This window comes from Vespula vulgaris, chromosome 3, assembly GCF_905475345.1.
Source record: "Vespula vulgaris chromosome 3, iyVesVulg1.1, whole genome shotgun sequence".
Lineage (NCBI taxonomy): Eukaryota > Metazoa > Arthropoda > Insecta > Hymenoptera > Vespidae > Vespula > Vespula vulgaris.
The window spans coordinates 9,018,960-9,035,702 of record NC_066588.1 but is presented as its reverse complement, the minus strand read 5'-3'; the positions used below and the strand labels follow the sequence as shown (position 1 = coordinate 9,035,702).

Sequence of the window (16,743 nt, the reverse complement as noted above, 5' to 3'; positions counted from 1 at the left end):
ATAAAAAAATTTTTTTTCTGTATTCTGTCACTTACAAAATATTCCAATTTTTTGTGTGTCTGTGTCTGTGAATGTATTTATATGGAAATAGAAGATCAATTTATAAATGGAAAAAGAAATCAGTGGGAGAAAAATTATTCTATTTACATGGATTACAAAGTGATTAAGAATAAAAGGTTTTGTTTTAAATACATCGTTAAGAAACATCTATACTAGATTTGCGGAAATCATACATTTGAGAGATTTTAAACTTCATAAAAGTGAAACAAATCACAAATATTACTTTTTAACAATTAATATTAATTTATTACTGCAGTGATATGTATCGATTTTATAACTAAATAAATCGCATTTCAATATACACATTTTAATATAACAATATTCGATCTAACGACGGATTTTATTAAAAATAAATAGAACTGTAATAAAGTAAATATAATTAATGTTCTTAAATATAGTATTAGAAATGAAGGATGGAGTATTAGTATTAGTATAGAAAGTATTATATATAGTATAGAAATGGAGAAATGGAGGATCTTGATTTTTAATCCTTTATAGAAATTCACTGTTCTTAATCGTATATTTTAAGGATATATTAAAAGATATAATCCGTAAGAATATAAATTTTTTTTTATTTTCACAATATTGATCGAATCGTTTTCAATATCCGTTTTCTTTTCTTTTTTACATTCTCTGTTTCTGTCTATCTGTCTATCTGTCTCTCTCTTCTTCTTTTTCTTTCTTTGTTGTATATATGTATGTATGTATACACACACACACACACACACACACATATATATTATATTGGTATCTCTGTCTTTCTCGAGCTTCATTCTCACCCCTCTAGGGGGTAGGCCGCCTTTCAGGGTGTGCAAATCGAATCAGAACGCCCCCGCAGGGTCGTCGACAATGTTATTTGTTAGCGGAAGCGTCGTAGTAACCGGAGGTTGAAACGAGGCCAGATTGGCCAGGGTGATCAAGTTAAACGGCACGTGGGCAGTAATGCCGTCGCCTATGCCACGACATCGCCTACCCGTTCTCGACGTTCAACCTCGATCCATCCTCGATCCCTACTCAATCCGTTCTTGAGAATGAGTGGACTCCCGGATGGCCCTTCTTTTTCTACGAGAATACTAAACTTCTTTTTTCTTTCGATATAGTTCGATCACGTCTATGAATCTCACAACGTTATTGCTATTAATTAAAAACTTACTTAATGAATGATTTAACTAAGATAAGTTAACTAATCAAATAATGCTGACGTTATTCAAAGCCACGTGACTATCTGGGGTAAATGCTAAATCAATCAGATTGGATTCACTATATTACTTTTACGAATTTTCAATCTCTTCGTTCCTTGTTGTATACACACTCTTTCTCTCTCTTTCTCTCTCTCTCTCTCTCTCTCTCTCTCTCTCTCTCTCTCTCTCTCTTCAGTTTTAAAATCAGTAGATAATATTATAAGTTTGTTCTTATGAAAGAAATCGTAACGTAAACGTTGACACGAAAGATACTCGTGAAATGAAATAATTTATTTTTCTGCAAATTCGCTAATATTCAAACGAAGAAAACAAATAGAAGAGACGACTGAATGGTGAGAGTAGATCCGGTAGGATTTTCTGTGGATAGAAGAGTACTCAAGGGTGGATTTATCTCGAGGGTTGGTCGGTCGGTCGCAGAGCTGCGGATTGACACGCGGCGACGTCTTGACAGCTTGTTAGCCTAACGGCCGAACTCCGTTCATCGAACACGATGCGCTTGAGCCTCTTTAGCGCTCTTTAGCTTGACATTTCGATTCGCAGGGACGTTATACCATAGCCTACTATCCTTCCATTTCTTCCTACTCGAAACCTCACTCTCGAATTAACTCTGTCACGTTTTTATTCTTTGCGAATTATCGAACACATACAAGACATATTGTCCATTGTCACCGTTTAACATATTTCCATTCTGACAATTATATTCATCATTATTTTTCGAGTAGGTACTCTCGTATAACATTAAGATTTTAACGAAATTCTATAATATAGAAAGAAAAAAGAAAATATAATGTATCAAGTGATCTAAAATCAACGATCAAACGTAAGTGATCCCTTAAAGCGATACTGGTGCCACCATATGGTTCGTTACTCCGCTTACGTGCCATTTGACAAAGAGAGAACCAACAAAGAAGCCCATGTAGGTACATACATATGAACGTGCTCACGTATTCATGTTCTTACTCTGAAAGAGTGATAGAGATAGAGGTAGGAGAGAAAGAGAAGAGAGAGAGAGAGAGAGAGAGAGAGAGAGAGGAAGATAGGTAGATAGATAGAGAATGCGTGACAGTAATTTCGTTTGATATGATTACGCCGCTCGACGCTCGTCGTCGGGCGTCCGTACGTTTAATATTCGGCCCCTTTTCGATCTTCTCGTGTGATGTGCGCGCCTCTACTCGACGTTTTATGTACGGACTACAGAGGAGGTGACGTCGAAAAGCAGCGCGAAGGGGTGAAAGTGAGAGGAGGGAGGGTTGGTGAGGATAGAGAGAGGGAGATAAAGAGAGAGACAGAGAGGGGGAGAGAAAGAGAGAGATAAAGAGAGATAGAGAGATAGTCACCTACACGAGTCAGGGGTTAAACTCGTAGGTGAATGCATTACACGTACCCCGAAGCCCACGCATATCGGTACCGAACCCCTCCGACGGAAAATAATGAAAGTAATGGGAACACGCCCACTGCATTTAGTCCGCTCGACGCAACTATCCCGCCTCAACCCCGTCCTCGACGTCCAGCTCCCCTCTTCTCACACTCACCCTCTCTCTTTCTCAACCTCTCTCTCTCTCTCTCTCTCTCTCTCTCTCTTTCTCTCCCATCCTCTCTTTGCTGAGGTCCTCGCGCGCGCACCCTCCTCCCACTCAACATCCCAACCCCAACACAACCACCCACACTGGTTGCCAACCGTCCGTCGTTGGCACCCTGGCCGAAGGCCGCGTAAGGCCTCGTTCATCCCCGACCGTATTGGCTATTGTACCTGCCACTTCATTGTCCTTTATTTCATTATTTTCGCCGCATTCCGCTCCGACGCTTCTACTCTTGGGGAGACTCGACAATTCTTCTCCCATACCCTCTTCTCCTCTCTCTATCTCTCTATCTCTCTCTCTCTCTCTCTCTCTCTTTGTCTCTGTTTCTGTCTATCTCTCATTTTATCCGCCTATCTCTCCCCTTTATTTACGTACCGTAATAATAGACGTCTTAACGGAATGTAATAAATGTCATAAATGGCACCCATGATCCTATTACTTTGTAGGCTACCTGCTAAGGTACCCCGCTGTCTCTCTTTCTCTCTCTCCCTCTGTCTCTCTCTCTCTCTCTCTCTCTCTTTCTCTCTCTCTCGCTTCTTTACCTAGTCTATTCTATTCTTTTCTGGCACGCTTTGCTGAATATAAAATTGGTAGCAAAGGATAAAAAGAGTAATCTCGCATACTGTAATACATTCGTAATTTGTTTGAGTTCGATATTGCTTCGGTATCCGTATCTACGAACATTTTTACGTTTCAATGAGCGTTGATTAGTAAAATTTGAAAACAAGTTAAAGTAATTACTACCTTTTATTAACTCCTAACTTAACTGGATTCAACGTGACTATAACAATTTGTGAGAATGTTCTTCTTTACGAATTCTTCTTTTTTTTTCTTTCTTTCTTTCTTTTTTTTTTGCTACATTCCGAATAAATTGCTTTATATTTTCAACGTTAACGATCCGTGAAATTTCCGAAAATTTTATTTTTCCTTTGATCATATATATTCATATGATCAAAGCAATGAATTAACGAAACTTTTATAAACGCTCAGGTATGTATCCGATTTTTTACCACGAGATCACGTAAAGGATACGACGTAATACGGAGAATATCGAGAGTGGTATCATCCAAAGTGTATTCGAGAACGTGCTTCGTGATTTTGTCCGATAACGCGATTACGTTGCTCTCCATTCCTCTCTATCTTTATCTCTCCAAGCTTGGTCTATCCTCCACTCCGTACGTTTGTCGTGGGCCCATTGGGATGAAGGGTCGAGGGTGAACAAGAGGGGTGGAAAGGAGTAGTCGACAGTGCCACTATCCTTCTCTCTCTCTCTCTCTCTCTCTCTCTCTCTTGGTTTAGGGTTCTCTGTATGTATAGAGCAATGAAGTACGCGAGAGAGGGAGAGGGAGAGAGAGAGAGAGAGAGAGAGAGAGTAGCTGCTCGCTGTGATCCCTTGCAATTACTTCCCATTATCTGGGTATTAGGATTCAGCCGAACTGGAAGCACGGCGTATCCCACAGGCTCCGCCTATATTCTCGTCCTCTTCTTATAACCAACGGCTCGTCCTATCTACGTGCCAGGACACCCCTACCACCTCTTTTTCCTAGTCGTATTTACCTAACTTAATCTAATGTTGTCCTGCAACAGGTAGTGGATATTCTCGTATCGATGATAATTTTTATAATGATTTTTGAAAAGCATTTGCAAATTTTATGACTGAAACAGTACTAAGAAAGGTGATAATATTTCTGACAGGACAATTTGTCATTTAAAAATCTGACCAAAAGTTGATAGGGTTCCCTTTGCTACGTGTCTTTCACCAAGTAGAGAGAGAGAAAGAGAGAGAGAGAGAGAGAGAGAGAGAGAGTCCTCCATAAATTAGATTTCCAATAGAATCTCGAGAAAGTAACTTTTCCGAGACCGCAACTCTCTCCCTCACCCTTTCTCTCTCTCTCTCTCTCTCTCTCTCTCTCTCTCTCTCTTTCTCTCTCTTTTACGTCCGACTTTTGTTAAGCTGGTAAATCTACACCCATGCACACTCACCTTTTTTATTAAATGAGCCTGCATCGTCTTATCGTTAACTTTGTTTTCGTTGATACTTTGCGAACTACGACGTAGTTGCGTCATTTGCGTTCGCCTTGTAATCGTTAAGGCTGGAAAATGTCCTGAATGGTAGGAAGAAAATGTCAGGCAATTAGCGGGTTGCTAATGTTCCGTCGTTCCTCACCTAGGACACCGTGAAATGTCAATGGGTCTTTTCAAATTAGTTTGGATCTTTCATGCAAACGATAACAATTAAAATAATTCAAATGATATGTAACAACGTTATGTGAACGAATTAGAAAAATATGATAATAATTAATGATTGGGTATGATTAAATGAAGACACAAGGTCAGCGTCATAGTACGACATTTTAATTCCAACGAGAACCGCAGGCTAACTTTACACTTCGCTATAAAAAGTGACACGAGAGACTAGCTTTATTACTTGCACTTTGCCTATAAAAAGTGTCGCGTAAGCTCGATCAGCGAGTCATTTACCAGCGTTTGCTTCTCACCCATCCGAATCCGACTCGAATCACGTTGCCTTTTATCATTATCCGAACACACTTCTCTCTCCGTTGTGTCCGGTCACTTTTGTAATTCCTTTCCAGATGGCACAAATTTTTTCATTCTCACCCTCACCCGCGCGACGACAACGGTTAATGATCGCGTAATACTTTAATTATTCTATCCGTGATTATTCCTACTGATTTCGAGGAAGGTTCAGGTAAATTCATGCTTGCGGCTACGAAAATGATCGATTAATTTTATCGGATATATTCGCGCACACGATCAGCTTTGTTATTACGTGCGTTATTATATCGAACGGAAAGATTCCGATAGCACGTCTGGCACCGATTTCACTTCCTCGAGGAAACACTATTCTCTCGAAATTATCAAGTTCGTCATCATAGAGAGACTTTTTGTCTCTCTCTCTCTCTCTCTCTCTCTCTCTCTCCCTCTCCCTCCCTCTCTCTCTCTCTCTTTCTCTCTCTCAATGTTAATGCCGTTTCATCTTCAAGTTATGACGAAGAAGCTGAAGGATCGAAAGAATATGTTGAAGTAGAAGAAGAAGAAGAAGAAGAAGAAGAAGAAGAAGAAGAAGAAGAAGAAGAGGAGGAGGAGGAAGAAGAAGAAGAAAAAGAAGAGTTTTCTGGTTGGAAGATAGTGTTCCTCGGGGAGAATCCTTCGTCCTTGAATTCTCAGCGATGCTGCTGACGTTGAACACCGTGCTGGTGTTGTTGGTGTGATGATTGATGCGAGAGGGTAACCGGATGCGGATGCGTCGTTTGATGAAAGGAGGGTGTCGAAGAACTACGTTTTGGCAGGTGTAAGCTTCCGACGCTCCTCGAAGGTGATGGTTCCTCGTCTTCGCCGAGAATATCAATTTCGTCTTCATCAGAGTCCATAGCAGCATCGCTACTTCCTCGAGACTCTCGACCACCACCAGCACCGCCGCTGCTCAGCGAGAAGTCCACAGGTCGTTCTATTAATAATCATTACATCGGTTGATCACCAAACGTTACTTTTATTTTATTATAGAGCAGGTAATAATCGATGATCGTTATAAGATTATAAATGACTATGAAATGATTAATTAAATTGTTGCGTCACAAGCGTGACACGATAAAAGAATTCGTCGATCGTGTCATTTGTAATATCTCATTTCAACTTTTGTCGTTAGATAATTAAAACAACCTCTCGTTTAAATTTTAACCGTTATTCTCCAATTCAAAGTGCCACATGGAAACATCTAAGACGCGTTTTAGATATCTTCAAAAGGGATGTACATCATTCATCGATCCACCGTTTCAAAGAGACGCGACGGAGTTAATCTGAGGGAAGACCGAAGGGAAAGATGGGTCGTGATCCGAGCAATAACGGTGAATTCGGGCGTTGTCGTGGCAATTGGGGAGGTAACTGCGTCGCTTTTGAGGGTGGCTAGGGGGAGGTGAAGGGGGTAGGAGAGAAGGAGTGAGAGAGATAGAGAGAGAGAGAGAGAGAGAGAGAGATACTAGGCTTTATGCACTCAGTGCACGATTCTAAAATCGGGAAGCACCGCATCTTCGCCGTCCTAACCTCTGAGTCGTCGAGTTACTCCGTCTTGCTAGCCAAGATGGCTTCTCGTTCAGTAGGAAGGGCTAACGAAGTTATCGAGGCATCTCCTTGGTAGCAAGCTAAGGGGGCAGCAAGTAAGAAGAAGGGAGAGGATAGAAATGTGTATATGTGTGTATGTGTGAGAGAAAGAGAGAGAGAGAGAGAGAGAGAGAGAGAGCGAGGGAGGTCTTGTCTACCTTCTCATCTTCAGCGTCTTCAAGACGCTACCGGATACTTTAAGAAGTCCCGGTTCCCTCTCTTCCAATTTCCTTCTACCGTCTACTATCTCTCTCACTCTCCCTTTTCTCGTCGTTCCTCGATTCGGTCTTCGAGAAAATTAGTCAATTATCAGCTAAGTGCTCGACCAGACCTATATTCTCTCAATTGTTCGCCACTGAAGACTAGTACCGGTCGTCTGAGTTGTGTACTGGCATACACCTGACCCAATTTCATTAGGCGATCCCCGAGATGGAGGAAAAGAGCGATCTCGATCGGCATCAGAAATTATTTACCACGGACGCTAGTTACCCTTTCTGTCATCCAATAAAAGAGATTTTTTCGACGACGGTTTTACAAATTCTTATCTCGGACGATTAGTAAATCGTAATCACGAAAGTGTGATTAAACAAACATTGTAGAATCGACTTCGACTTTTTCTCTTATTCCTATGCAATGTAAATCTATCCTTTTTATACAAAACCGATATTAATTCGTTAAAGGTCGAAACGAGCGTAACGGTTTCGCAAACATTCTCTACTTACTAACGAGGAAATACTTCAACGCTATAATTCCCAAATTGATATATCAGTTTAGCCAACATTTCGCTCCCCTTTCCTCTAACGTATCTTCCTCTCGGCCATCGTATCTACCGCGTGCATGTAACTTCATCGTTGAATTTTCGTCTTGTATAATATAATTTCCATGTAGTAACATTGTTAGCCATACACGATTGCGGGAAATTCTACTATAGATGGCGATCATTATCTAGGTACCGCTAGTTAATGATTACAGTTCCTGCAAGCCCCCCACCGGGTTATGGTCTGGTTAGTTAAGCCGAACTTGCGTAATTTATTGTCAGTGGAATTTTGGTTGCATTATATCGTCATACTGGTCCATTATTACGATCGCACGGGAATATTTAACACGCGCTAAAATTCTAAAGCTGACCGAGTAAATGGCAAATCGATCGTAATCATAGCGCTAGCCCGCAACCGACGTACTACTTTGTTAAAAATCTAACCGAAATCTCACTTAATCACGATTATCTTGCGAACGACAATAATGATTAGATTATATCTTAGATTTTCTTTTTCTTCTGTACGTATTTAAATGAAATACGACGTAACGATGAGGAAAGAAACGACGAGCTATTTTCGTGCATTGATTACTAATTACGTTAAAATTAATTCTATATAAAAAAAATCATTTTATTTAAACATTTGTTATTACGAAAGATTCGTAGGGAAAAAAAAGGTGAAGATGACACATTTAATCACTCACCTGCTGGAGATGTCACCGAACCGGGTTGAGTACCGCACTGTTGACCAGACGATTGAATCCCATTACTATTCGAATTCGTGTTCAACTTTCGTAATTGTTTCTTGTGCTTCATTCTCCGATTTTGAAACCATGTCTTCACTTGGGTCTCAGACAAATGCAAGGCTGCCGCTAGTTCGACTCTTTCCGGTGTACTCAGGTACCTCTGAACTTCGAACCTGGCTTCCAAACCAGCTAACTGCTGATCGCTAAACACCTAATCAGGAAAATCAATGTCCATTGATCAGATTGAAACATAACTAACAATTACATATATTACAAACTAGGAATGTATTGATAAAAGTGCCAAGACAATGAAAAACTTATAAATGAATGTCCATTTACCGTTCGTGCTTTTCGTCGACGACAATGTTTTAAGGCCGCAAGTTCACTGACCCCTGGTACCACGCCAACCCCCATACCAGCGCTACCAAAAAGTGGTCCCAGAAAAAATGCAGCTGTGGGTGGCGCCGACGGATATCCAGGCAACAAATTAGCGAATTGTTGATACTGCTGATGCTGTTGGCCGTGAGCCGAGCTCAGATGCTGATGATGAAGCTGATGATGTGTATGGGGTGGTACACTGCCACGACTGAGAATATCCTCGATCAGAAAGGATGTCCGACTTGCGGAGGTACCGTTTTGACCAGGATGTGCTTGAGCTTGCTGTTGACAGGTCGATTGCATCTTTCCGTTTATTTTTCGTAAGAATTTCAAAGATGTGAAATCCTGAATAATCTTGAGATGGTAATTCGATCTATCCCAGGTATAAATTACATCCTATTCGTTCGCAATACTTGAAAGTTACACATTGGTTTCATATTTGAGATGCTTCGAACACTTCAAAACACACTCGAGCACTGTACATCTTCGGCAATCCGTTCTCTAATCATGTTCAACGTATGAATCCTCAAAGAATTTCTCAATACCAACACTCTTCGAATCCTCGAAATAAAAAGAAAACAAAAAAAAGAACAAGTACCACTTTTTGTAAAAATAATTCCAGATATTGAAACTCGCACTCAATCCTTCCGGAATTCCAAAGGAATCCAAAAAAGAGAACCGAAATTCATTAACAAAAGATAGTTAAATGAAATAACTTGATCTTTAATCATCGGAACGAAATAGCAAATCAAAGAAGAATAGAAAAAGAAAAGGAAGGAAAAAGAAACACCCGACGAAATTGAACGTCTTTCTTTAAACTCGATGAATGTAACAACAATGCAATTACTTTTCGATGAAATAATCACAAGACAACTGGTAAACCGGTATGCCCGTTTCTCTGATAAGAGACGAAATCGTGTAACCTCGATGTCGATTAATTAAAACGAACCGATGATTTCCTCGTTCGATATATCGCAATGAAAACTAGTGGAAAGACCAGCCGGCGGAGAGGCAGCAGGGTTTGTCGTCGTTTAGGGAGTATCGGTGCGTGATATCCAAGGAGATTCGAGACCCGATATCGTTCGAGCCCCCTACCAAAGAAAAGCAGCTTTTGGTGACGCGCGGGCTCCCTCGCATGGAGGAAACTCGGCCTCCCGGAACGACGCACGATCGTATTGGTTGGCGTCGCGACGCTTCACGACGCTGGGGTTGGTCCCAATGAAGCATCAGGGCGTGACCAACGTTCAACGTTGTCATGGACACGCTCTCGCGTCGCGAATCATCCCTCTAGTCTTCTCTACACCTAGCAATGTAGATATCAGAGTGTTCTACAGATAAAGAGAGAGAGAGAGAGAGAGAGAGAGAAAGGGGAGGGGAGAAACAAGGAGGGAGAGAAAGAGAGATGGAAGATCGAAGACATTCCAGTCCTTCCTCTGTAACTCCCAACCCCAAAGCCGTTCTTTGCGTCGTTCCACCTTCAGCTTGACTTCTTTTTCTCCCGTTTATTCTTGATTCTCCTACATCCTGTTTGCTTTCTCCTCTATCTATCTATCCATCCCTTTCTCTCTCTCTCTCTCTCTCGCTCTCGCTCTCTCTTCCTCCCTCCCTCCTTCTCTTTCTTTCTCTATCTTTTTCTTGCATCCTACTCTATCCGCAAGAGATGGATATCCTTTCCATGTGTTTATATATTCACAAACACGCGTTTACGTTAAGGAAGGACACGGTGAGAAGGTTACACGAATGCCAGCTTTCGAATACGATCGTCGTTTCTCAGAGTTACATTGAATTTTGCTTTAGGAATGCCATCTTGAATCAGTGATGCATTCACTTTTCTTCAAAGATCTTTTATAAGTATTCTTCCTTTTTCTGATGTTAGATATTTAGTATTACTATCAAGGTTAATCGATTATGTTTGAGATTAGTCTGGTTTGAGAATATTTCTTCTGATCTTACGGATCCGATACTTTTAACCGAAAAATGTGATACAATGGAATAAAATATCTGTTTCAACGCGTTAACTTTGAGTGAATATTCGCAAAATCACGTAGCCGAGTCGATAGACTCTCTGTATCGAAGATTTGATACGAGAGAGGGATACGGACGCGTGGACGAACAGAAGCACGAGATTAAATTACTTATCCTCGGTGGTATATACGGTGCTTTCCGAACGGCGAGCACACAGAGAGTGCGCGCGCGCCCACACACACACACAAAGGATCAAAGCTTTTCTACTTGATTTTTTATCGGATCTTCTTGAATATAACTGTACACCAGTAATCAGTAAGAAATTCAATGGATAGATAATATTGTAAATTTCATAATAAAATTATATTTCAAAATTCGTAGGATTTATGTAGTTATGATAAAAAAAAAAAAAAAAGAAAGAAAGAAAGAAAAAAAACGTGTAAGTAGTTACATCCGATGTATAATACAACAAAAACAAGAAAGAAAAAAAAATTCATACATCTTTCCGATCATCGACTTCATACGTTAACGTCTACTTAACGAACCGAGGAAAATGATGTCGCTAATTACCACGATAAACGATCGATCGGTGACCCTTCAAAAGCCTCGTATTAAAACTTGCCGAATTCACGGCTCGCCATCATAGTGGTTGTGGGATCGTCCAACGTCGTATTTCCCTTTAACAAGTCTCCTGGGACGTTAGCACGAGCTCGTTGGGATGAAAACATCGAGAAGCGGCTTTCGACGTTTTATGATGTATGAGAGAGAGAAAAAAAAGAGATAGGTGTATGAATGATGTAAATAAAAAAGAAAAAAGAAAGAGGGAGAGAAAGAGTGAGAGTAAAAGAGAATGTGTGTGTGCGTGTGTGTGTGAAAGAGAGAGAAAGAGAGAAAGAGGGAGGAAGTTATGGTACAATTTGTGCCTATCGAAAAGTTCATTTTGGGCCACGTAGGAAAAGTGGGAATAAACATAGGGATTGTGCATTGTCTAAGGTTTCTGTCAACGTGTTTGAGAGAGATAGAAAGAGAGAGAAACCAATGGACGAGACCGACGCGAACGGACACGCGTCGGTAACACAATTACTACGACGTTAATTTACTCAATAATCGCGGAGGCAAGTCCCCTTCCCTCTCTATCCCACTCTAACTCTATCTTTCTCTCTCTTTCTCTCTCTCTCTCTCTCTCTCTCTCTCTCTCTCTCTCTCTTTCCTCTCTCTATCTCTCTATCTCTCACCATCTACATCTAAATACCGGCACGCGTCCGTCGTCCTTTGTATCGTCACCGCGCTTATATAGCATCCGCATGCTCTAATACGAGCTGTAAGCCTTTCACCGTGATTATCCTGCTTTTGAAGAATCCAACTGACTGCGCTCCTTTTTTTTCTCTTATTTTCTTTTCCCAGTTCTTTTTTCTATTTATTTATTTTTTTTTCTCTTTTTGTCTTTCGTTTCTTTTTGTTTCCTTTTAACGACTATGAAAATAGATGGAGTAAACGTAAATCAATTTAAAAGAGCAATCTTCATCCGCTGTCCTTCCCGTACGAATCTTCTTTTAACATTGAAATATTATTCTCTTGGGATTTGAAATTTTTTCCTTTTTTATTATTTATTATATAAAAATATTTGGATACATATATAATTGATTGGAATGGTACGATGATTAGAATGTACTACGTCGATCATCATGAGAGCTATTCTACGATTAAAAAAAAAAATAAAAAAGAGAGAGAAGAAAGAGATAGGGAGAGAGACATACGTACATATACATATACAAGTTTTTCGAAGAGAAACCTTAAAAAAAATAAAAAAGAAAGTCCTTCAACGATCATACAACGATCGAATATTTAAGATATCTAAGAATAAATGAAATAATGAATATTAATGATAACAATGAACTTCTAATCTGTATAAAAGGTCTCTTTCGTTTAGACTAGATTCTAATCGTACTAATTACTAGAAATTCCTAAATGTCATAATCGTTTGATGTGCGTTTGTAAAAAGCTCGGGAATATGTTGCTGCTCCTCGAGTACCACAAAGGATAAAGTATCCTCGTTGATAGAGAATGATAATCGCAAGGCTGAGCAGGATAACGAACAATAAGCCGACTACAACCCCGATGTGTAAGACGCCAACTTTGTCCGAATGAGCTTCGTATAGGTCGAAACAATGTAATTTTTTATTCGCTAGGGACGTAAGATTTTGCTTGGCATATTCCTTCGGCGTACTGCACTTCAATTCGTTCACTGTTTCGTTCATCAATCTTTTTCCATGACGTGGTAGTAAAGAATTGATCTATATAACATAAAAAAGAATATTAGAGAAGGAGAAAGAAAGAGATAAGAAATATTTTTCTCATCAGCTACGTTTATTTCGATGAATGATTTTTGAAGAACTTAATAAAAAGAAAAAGGAAAAAAAAATTAAAGAAATTCGTTTATTATCGTTACGTATTTCTGCTTTTAATTGTATTTTTTTTTTATTTTACTCTTCGTGATTTAATTTTTTTCATATCCACACGAAACTTATGTAACATAAAGATAATAGTATATTATTTAATTTAATATAATTGCATTACACTCGGTGTAGCTTATACTTTAAAAAAAAAAAAAAAAAAAAGAGAAACTTTGGATATGAAATAATAACTGTAACGATAAAAAGAAATGAAATTTAAAAGAGACAAATAAATATGTAAATGATTTCAACGTTATCTCAGTTACTTATAAACGATTAACTTCATTTATCTTTTTGTTTTCTCGATTTCAGTAGTCGTTGTTGAAAATTAAACTGAAAAATTGCACACCGATCGTTTTCTTTTCTACGGATAAATACGTAGAAGATGAATCCTTTTGCTTTTTATTTTCCTAACTCAAAACGAGAAGCAATTGATCGTACCGATGAACGGAATGAGACTTGGCCGATGATCGAGTTAAGTTACGAAGGGATCATGGTGATCAGTCGAGGATGAAAGGGACGTTGCAATTTTTTTTTTTTTTTTTATTTTTTTCACGAGAAAAAGAGAGAAAGTGAGAGAAAGAGAGAAGACAAACAGACAAACAGACGGATAGACAGACAGATAGACAGAGAAAGATAGGGATAGAAAGAGAGAGAAAGAGAGAGAGAGAGAGAGAGAACGCGCGTATGAACGGCCGTGATTGCCAGAACTTACCAGATATTGATTATCGCAATCGCAGCTCCATTCGTTGTTCATCAGATCCAATTCTTCAAGCCTGTCCCACCTTCCTACGAGTTGCGACGGTAAATAACGTAGGGCGTTATCCGATAAATCGAGGATCTTCAAAGGCGGCCACAGGGCCATTTCCTTAGTGAAAAAAAAAAATAAAAAGATAGAAGATGAAAATATTTAATTAATTAGTTAATGTAAAATTATATCTCGTGGTGATGTGATATCGTTAAATGAAGAAAATTATTATAATCGATTCTTTGCCAATTGACTTTTAATATCTTCGATTTAATCATTGATTAATTATTATTATTAAGAATTACCTCCTTTAAGGCGTTCTCGTCAATCTTCTTTAACAACGGACAGTTCTGTATACGGAGAATTTCCAGATTCGTTAATTTAGCAAAAGATTCACTACCGATTTCAATCAGATCTGGCATACAGCAAAGATTTAATTCTTTCAAATTAGGCATCAGCGGGAACGCGTTCAATCGATTGATTTTCTTTATCGGATTTTCGTCAAGACTTAGAATCTTTAAAGCTGTTGCTCTTGATAAAGCCGATGGTATTTCAGTGAATCTGTTGCTATTCAAAGACAATTTCTTCAGGTATCTATAATCATAAATTATAATTATAACAATAGTAGTATTGTGTATGTGTGTGCGTGTACATATGTATATATACATGCAAGAACAATGATTATTTTAATGGTGATAATGAAAATGATGTCTTACCTAGGTTTATAAAATATATATTTTGGTAGTTCATCCAGATCACAAGAACTGAGATCAAGTTCTTCCAAATACGGTAGACTACTTAAGGCAAGAGCCGTATGACCTTCTATCATTTTCAATGGATTCTCATTAAGAATTAACACTTTAAGCGAAGGTATATGCTCGAAGAGATCTTGGTCTAAAGCGTGAAGCACATTGCCGGCGAGATTTAAATACGTTAGTTTCGATAATGGTTCGTAAGCTTCCGGCGAAAATCTGCCCTAAAAAGTAACAACACAATTTAGATGTAAAGTATAAAAAAAAAAAAAGAAAGAAAAAATAATAGGGTATATAAATTCGAAAATAAGCAACAAAAGGAAGAAAATAACAAGATATATTACCTCGAAGACTTGTGGCTTTAAATTTTCCGTCGTGAGCATATTATCGCTCAGATCTAGTTCGGTAAGATTAATAATTTTTTTGAAAGCGCAATTGTCTATAGTTGTAATATGATTTTGTCGAAGAATCAATTTCTCTATGACGACCGATGGAAAAGGCTTGATGCGAACAAATTTATTTTTCTTAAACGAAATTTCTACGATCGGTTTTTCTGGCCATTGCATATCCTCAAAAGTATTCAAATTTCGTTGAGTGCAGTTCACGAAATTCACTATTAAAACAAATCATTATTAATATAATCAATGGTAAATATATATGTATGTATGTATGTATGTATACAAAATCTAATTATATACGAAAAAATATGAAATAACGTACAACCACAAGAGCATATTGTACACAAATTCTGAAGAGTTGTTGGCAAAATAATAGACGTTTTCGAATTTTGTCGAACTTCTGTTGAATTGTTATCATCAACCAACTGTTTAGAATTCGATTGGCAATTAACGGAGAGGACGAAGATCGAAAATAAAAGTGCACGAAGATCCATATTTTCGAAACGGCGGAAACGTAATCGTCGATCGTCGTACTACCTAATAGAAACTGAGATGAAGTCTGCTTCTATCTGTTCGACTATCCTCTGATAACGAAACGATGATAAGATATCGCTAAAGCATTACTCATCGGAATAGCCAGGTGAGAAAAAGACAAAGATAGAAAAATAGATAGAATGAATTTTCTTTATTTCGTTGATATTTTTAATTTTTTTTTAAGGCGTATCGTAAGTCTTACGTACGATTTCTACGAACTCGTACATTCTTAATCATCATAATCATTAATCTAAAAGTGATTCCTGAATGCGTCATACTTCCATGGAAAAATCATAGCTTCAATTTTGATTTTTCGATCGATGATTCCTTTTATTCATATGATTGAGAAACGTGGATTAATCCTTTAGCTGTGTTTCGAATTAAGACCTAGAAAATGTAATATATCGAATAAATGCTATGTTTATTAAGCTTCTTATCTAATCTCAGTGTTCTATTTCATTTTATTTTACAACGATTCGTTACATTTCTATACGATTAGAATGAAAGCATAAATGGAATTAATTGGGATTACCTTGAAAGAAATGCGTAATTTGAGACGTCGATAATAAATTTAAAATATAAGTAAATACGTATAACTTGACCATTGTACTGTATGGCAGATAACAAAGGCCTATTGTGACGAACGATATTGATAACTTATTAAACACAGAAAATATTTACTCGTGTATATTTTTCAATAATTGTTTCTACAATTTTTTATCATTTATCGTTTTTACGATTTAAGAATAAATGACGCACGAATACAAGATAATATAATATAATATAATATAATATAATATAATATAATATAATATAATATGCAATATATAGAAGATAAAAAAACAAAAACAAAAAAGATCTAAAAGAACGGGAACGAAAATCGTTTATATTTGGCGGCACTCGTTGCACACTCGGTCGAGTCTGGTTCGAGCTTAGCGTTCGTGGCGCCACCGGACGGCGCTTGCAGGTATTATGCGCGCTCTCTCTCGCGAGGGACCTTCGCGAAAAGTATTGAATCGATGACGTCACAAAAGCCGAGAGACATGGTGGA

At 38.3% G+C, this 16,743-nt stretch overlaps 2 protein-coding genes and 1 long non-coding RNA gene across 3 annotated transcripts; all 3 read right to left on the bottom strand.

Annotated features, from left to right (window-relative positions):
• Positions 1–5,175: 5,175 nt before the first annotated feature.
• LOC127062175 (brain-specific homeobox protein homolog) lies at positions 5,176–11,121 on the bottom strand. Its single transcript, XM_050989925.1, has 3 exons — positions 8,804–11,121; positions 8,423–8,675; positions 5,176–6,311 (listed from the first exon to the last, which is right to left on the bottom strand). The coding sequence occupies exons 1-3, from the start codon at positions 9,143–9,145 to the stop codon at positions 6,028–6,030; spliced, it is 879 nt and encodes a 292-aa protein (XP_050845882.1). The 5' UTR covers positions 9,146–11,121; the 3' UTR covers positions 5,176–6,027.
• A 1,274-nt stretch (positions 11,122–12,395) lies between these two features.
• On the bottom strand, positions 12,396–15,722 carry LOC127062818 (platelet glycoprotein V-like). The gene is made up of 6 exons (XM_050991625.1): positions 15,481–15,722; positions 15,105–15,373; positions 14,725–14,984; positions 14,314–14,602; positions 13,976–14,128; positions 12,396–13,101 (listed from the first exon to the last, which is right to left on the bottom strand). Exons 1-6 carry the CDS (start codon positions 15,650–15,652, stop codon positions 12,772–12,774), a joined length of 1,473 nt encoding a protein of 490 aa, XP_050847582.1. The 5' UTR covers positions 15,653–15,722; the 3' UTR covers positions 12,396–12,771.
• Positions 15,723–15,824: 102 nt separating this feature from the next.
• LOC127062820 (uncharacterized) lies at positions 15,825–16,732 on the bottom strand. The gene is made up of 2 exons (XR_007781208.1): positions 16,225–16,732; positions 15,825–16,079 (listed from the first exon to the last, which is right to left on the bottom strand). It is a non-coding gene; the product is annotated as an uncharacterized LOC127062820 (long non-coding RNA).
• Between the last annotated feature and the right edge of the window lie 11 nt (positions 16,733–16,743).